The 5,000-nt window shown below is 47.3% G+C and overlaps 1 protein-coding gene across 8 annotated transcripts in view; it reads left to right on the forward strand.

Moving 5' to 3' along the window:
* LOC119583116 (transcription factor collier-like) overlaps positions 1-5,000 on the forward strand; it is a 158,079-nt gene that overhangs the window by 65,973 nt on the left and 87,106 nt on the right. For all 8 annotated transcript variants that reach the window (XR_005229696.1, XM_037931625.1, XM_037931646.1 and 5 more), the window contains exon 6: positions 3,762-3,830. Coding sequence is in view for 7 of the 8 variants with exons in the window: in XM_037931625.1 (XP_037787553.1) it covers positions 3,762-3,830 (69 nt within the window). In the remaining variant the exon portion in view is untranslated. The remainder of the gene's footprint in view (positions 1-3,761; positions 3,831-5,000) is intronic.

Raw genomic sequence — 5,000 nt, forward strand, 5'->3', positions numbered from 1 at the left:
AGTGCATGACCCTCGGAAGCCATTTATCAAGGCGCAATTTATCCTCATGACCCCTCGTATAATACTCTCAAAATACTGATTAATCTTTTCCTAAATACTCTTCCTCCTCTCCTCATCCTTTTCCTTTTTTTCTTCTTTTTTTTCTTCTTTTTTTTTCTTCTTCTTCTTGGGTTTTAGCCTTGGTTTCTCTCTCCCTCTACCTACCTGCCTGCTGTTTATTCTTTCCTTATTTTCTATTCTTTTCTCGCCTCATCAATCATTCCCCTCTTCGTCTTCTTCTTTCCCTATCTTTCTCTCACTTTCCCCCTCTCTCCTCCTGTCTTTCTCTTTCTCCCTCTTTCTCCTACTCTTTTCCCCACCTCCTTCCCCCTCCCCCTCCCCCTCACCCCACTCCTCCTCCTCCTCTTCCTGCTTCCTACCGGGCAATAGCTCTCCTGGCTGGAAGATCCATTTTCCGATCAAACGAGGTTATAAAACCGGCTTTATTGCATCCCATTATAAAGGCGATTATCCCGAGTCCGGCCCGAATAATTTTGGCCTAAGCGTCACTGTAGCGGTTCTTTTAAGGTCCTCACGCGATCCTCTCGTAAGTCACAAATTGGTCCTTACGACGCCAATAACGTAATTATTATCATCATAGAGGATTAAACATGGGCAGAATTAGTTATTTGTGTTGTGCCTGCATCATCATCATCCTCATACCTGCCCGACATCACAGGTGCCGCAGCCATGGCGGAATAGCAGATGTAGGGGGCGTAAAGAGATTTCATAGGTAGGATTGGAATGGCTGCAAAGGCGATTGGATTCTGTGAAAGGCGATTGGGTTCTATGTGAATTTATGGGGTTCTATGTGAACTGATGCTATTGTGTATTATGCTGATTTTGCCTTCGTTTCGTTTTTTTTTTTCTTCTTCTTCTCCGTCTCCTTCTTTAGTTTTTATTTAATTCGTACATTTATAGCCCGACACACACACACACACACACACACACACACACACACACACACACACACACACACACACACACACACACACACACACACACACACACACACACACACACACACACACACACACACACAGCAAGAACTATAAAGAACATGGTGGATCAACAGTGTCTGGAAAAAAGAGGCAAAATAAAGTTTGAATGAGCAACAATAGAAAGAAATTCAGACGTCATGAAGTCATGCGTGAGTGCCATGCGGTCGTCGAGTTCTGCAGCCTTGTTTACGACCGCATGGCACTACATACTCATCGACCTTTATTTGGTAGACTTTGATGTGCGCGAATTTATTGCACTTGCACACGCCACCGCTCTCTCTCTTTCTCTCTCTCTCTCTCTCTCTCTCTCTCTCTCTCTCTCTATATATATATATATATATATATATATATATATATATATATATATATATGTATCCCTATTTTTCTCTCTCCTTCCCCCTCTCCTTCCTACCTTCACTTTTCTCCTTGCCTGCGGCGTGGGTCATGTTGCCTTTATGTGGGATATTGGGTGTTCCATTCTGTTCAACAGTTGAGATTTATATCATGTATGTTGTTCAGTGTTTCCTCTGTACCTACATGTTCCCTCGGTGCCCTAGCCTCCCTCCCTCCCTCCCTCCCTCCCTCCCTCCTTCCCTGCCCCTGCCCCTGCCTCTGCCCTCTCCCCTACCCCCCCTACTCTTCCCTGTAGCATTAACACCTCCCCATTTCTCATTCATCTTAACCCAGTGATTATTAGCGTTATTTTCCTTTTAACGCTTTTCTGTGCCGTTTCTCCCCTTTTCTCTCTTCCTGCTTTCATCGCTGCTTACCCTTCGCCCTCATTCTATGCCTCTCACTACCATAGCACACTTTCCCCTTCCATACACATTGGTAGGGTTGTCTCGTCCTTTATAATATTAAAGGTTCCTACTTCGCTTTTCCCATTGCAATAATTTCGAATGGTCGCACTTCTTTCTATTTTCCTGGCATTCACTCATTCTCTTTCTCTCTCTTTCTCTTTCTGTCTGATTCGGTCTGTTTATTTTTCTGTTTGTTTATTTATTGTCTATATATTTGTCTGTTTGGTTATTTGTTTATCTTTCTTCTATTCTCTCTCTCTCAATATCTATCTATCTATCTATCTGTCTACCCCTCTCTCTCTCTCTCTCTCTCTCTCTCTCTCTCTCTCTCTCTCTCTCTCTCTCTCTCTCTCTCTCTCTCTCTCTCTCTCTCTCTCTCTCCGTGCCATTCCATTCCATCTTCCCATCCCGATATCCTCCCCATTATTTTAGTGTTTTATATCCCGCGACGACAGGTCTCCCCATCACCCGTTTTTTACTACTCTCCCCCCACCCTCAGGACCTCCCCCTCCCCCCTCCCCCCTTCCCACAGCGCAACAACATCCTGCTGTTCTCCGTTACCAATCGCATTCACTTTTTGTCCGCCCATAAATCACAAACAAATCCCGCGCACGAAAAAAAGATGGCGTTGAAGGGCAGCGCCCCCAGAGCGAGTCCGTACCGACGCCCCTCCCGCCTCCCCTTCCCCCCCCTCTCTCTTCCCTCGTCTTCAACAATCTATCCTCCATCCCTCATCCTCCTACCGCCTCCCTCCCCGTCCTCCACTATCCATCCTACACCCACCGTTGGCTCCTACCCCCTCCTGCGGCCACGGGATGAAGGGCACTCTGTCTGCCAGGGCGAGGTCCCTTCTCCAACCGCTTGAAGGGCCCTCGTGGCTGTCGGCGCGGTAGCTCATCGCCCGACAGGAGGCGAAGGGGGCGGTGCCTTATTCGGGAGGTCGTGCCAACGGCGGCGATCTTGTGCACGGTCCTCTTGGATTACAGCAGCACGGAGGGGCGGAGGGAAGGTCGGGAGGAGGGAGGGGGTGGAGGGAAGGTCGGGAGGAGGGAGGGGATGGAGGGAAGGGTGAGAAGAGGGAAGATACGGAGAAGGTGGAAGGAAGGCAGGAAGAAAGGAAGGGAGGGGGAAGAGGGAGGAAGGAGTAAAGGGAGGGGAGAGGGAGGAGGAGGAGGAAAGAGGTATCCTTGCATGTTTTTCTTTCTTCCCTCGCTCGCCCTACCCCATGGGAACTAAAACATTGATATTACCACATCACAAGGATCGAAACTAGCACTGAATCTTGCTGAATGGGAGCGAAATGCAATACGGAATCTTATCCTCGCGATTCGGATCCCAATAAAGGGTTAATTCGGCTTAGGGTCATATGCGCACGTCCTTTGAAACGGTTCAAGAGCCCTTACCAGAATTGGATTACGCCGGGCCCCCTAATGCCCTTTGTTCATTTTGGCTACATGTGGACCTCCTTCATATTACGACGGGGCGTATATGTGTGCCTGCAAGTTCTCATTGACGTATCGCAGTCCAGCGTAATACGATTTGCAGATTTATAACGTAGGCGTGTCAAAGACGGACGGACGGACGGACAGGCAGGCGGACAGACAGAGCCAAATGGGAGACCGTGATATTCTAACGCTGGAGAAATTAACGTCCAGGTGTTCACGCGGTCTTGTGCTAATATGGAGGAGCTAATAAATCCTGTCAAAGCCTTGCGGTCTTCGCCATGTCTGCTCTCGCGTTCGGTCTCGTGGGTTTGGTCAAGGAGAGGATGAACGCATGGATTTAATCATGTCTCGTTGTTCCGAGTTAATCTTAATTGGATTACACATACACGGAGGCAAATCTTACATCGTATTATACTGTGTTAATGAACGAAGAATAACCTTGTGGTCTTACCTTTCTCTCTTTCTCTCTCCTCCAGCCGGTGTTGTGACAAGAAGAGCTGTGGAAACCGCAACGAGACGCCCTCAGACCCCGTCATCATCGACAGGTAAGTACCCCCTTTTCGTGTTTTCAATTTGGCTTCCGCTGCGCAATGTTGCGGTTGCCATTTTGCTTTTCGGTCTTTCATTGTATTCATGTATCGTCCGCTGTCGTCGCTAACTGCTTTTCGAGGCTCAAGGCTATCCACTCCAATCGCTTCAGTTTCTTTGTCTATATTGCTTATCGTAGTTGAGAAAGAAATTATAGTGCCAATGGCATTACAGGGTATTGCATCTCAAGAAATACATATAGTTTATACGTCTCGTTCTCTGAGTATTTTTTTTTTTTTTTTTTTTTCAATTCGCCTTAGAACATAATACATTATCGTAGCATCGTCTCGTACTTCGCATGTGTATTAAAAAGTATAAGGGAACATATTACATCGCACCGCCATTTTTATTTTTCGTAGCGCACAGAGACTGCAAATCCTTTCAGTACTACAACAACACAATCCCAAAAGCAGCAAGAACAGCAGCAGCAACAGCAGCAGCGTTACAGCGTGTTGTCCGTTTTAATCAGGCAAGTGGTGGCGGGACAGACGGCGGCGGAGGGTGGGACCGCCTCATTACACCCACAAAACGACCTGTTTGAGCTTCGTTGGGTCTTTTTAACCGTCCGACACTGCCTCCGCTGCCTCCGAAGCCGCGAGACAAACTGCTTCTCAATGTTCGGAACTGATTTGTTTACGTTCGCCAACGACGTCTTCGCTTCGGCTGATGGCTGGCTCTTATCGGAGGGAGAGCGCGCGCGCGAGCACGGACTTGTTGCTGCAGAGCCTTGACGCTTTTGTTCACGAGGCCTGAGGAGAAAATTCCGTAGTTGTAGAGGAACTGTATCCGGCATCGAGGAGAAAATCGTAGATGTAGGAAACGACATTCGGCATTCGAATCGGTTTTAAAATACACGGAAACTTTTGAATGTTTTGTGTCAGTGCTATTCCGTCGTTAAGGCTTTGATGACAAGGCTTTGAGGAAAAAGAGTAAAGGAGGATTTCTAGCAAAGTTATTGAGAATCAGTAATTATCCGGTTTGATTTAAGAGCGAATTACGCCTTTCGCAGAGAGAGAGAGAGTAGCGAATCCGATACAGAGGAAGGAGAAACTTCGATTCGTGATTGGCGTGGCAGACCTCATCCGGAGTAGAATGCGTTTATTACGGAATGAAAGAGAGGGAAAAAT

The sequence above is a fragment of the Penaeus monodon genome, chromosome 2, assembly GCF_015228065.2.
Source record: "Penaeus monodon isolate SGIC_2016 chromosome 2, NSTDA_Pmon_1, whole genome shotgun sequence".
Lineage (NCBI taxonomy): Eukaryota > Metazoa > Arthropoda > Malacostraca > Decapoda > Penaeidae > Penaeus > Penaeus monodon.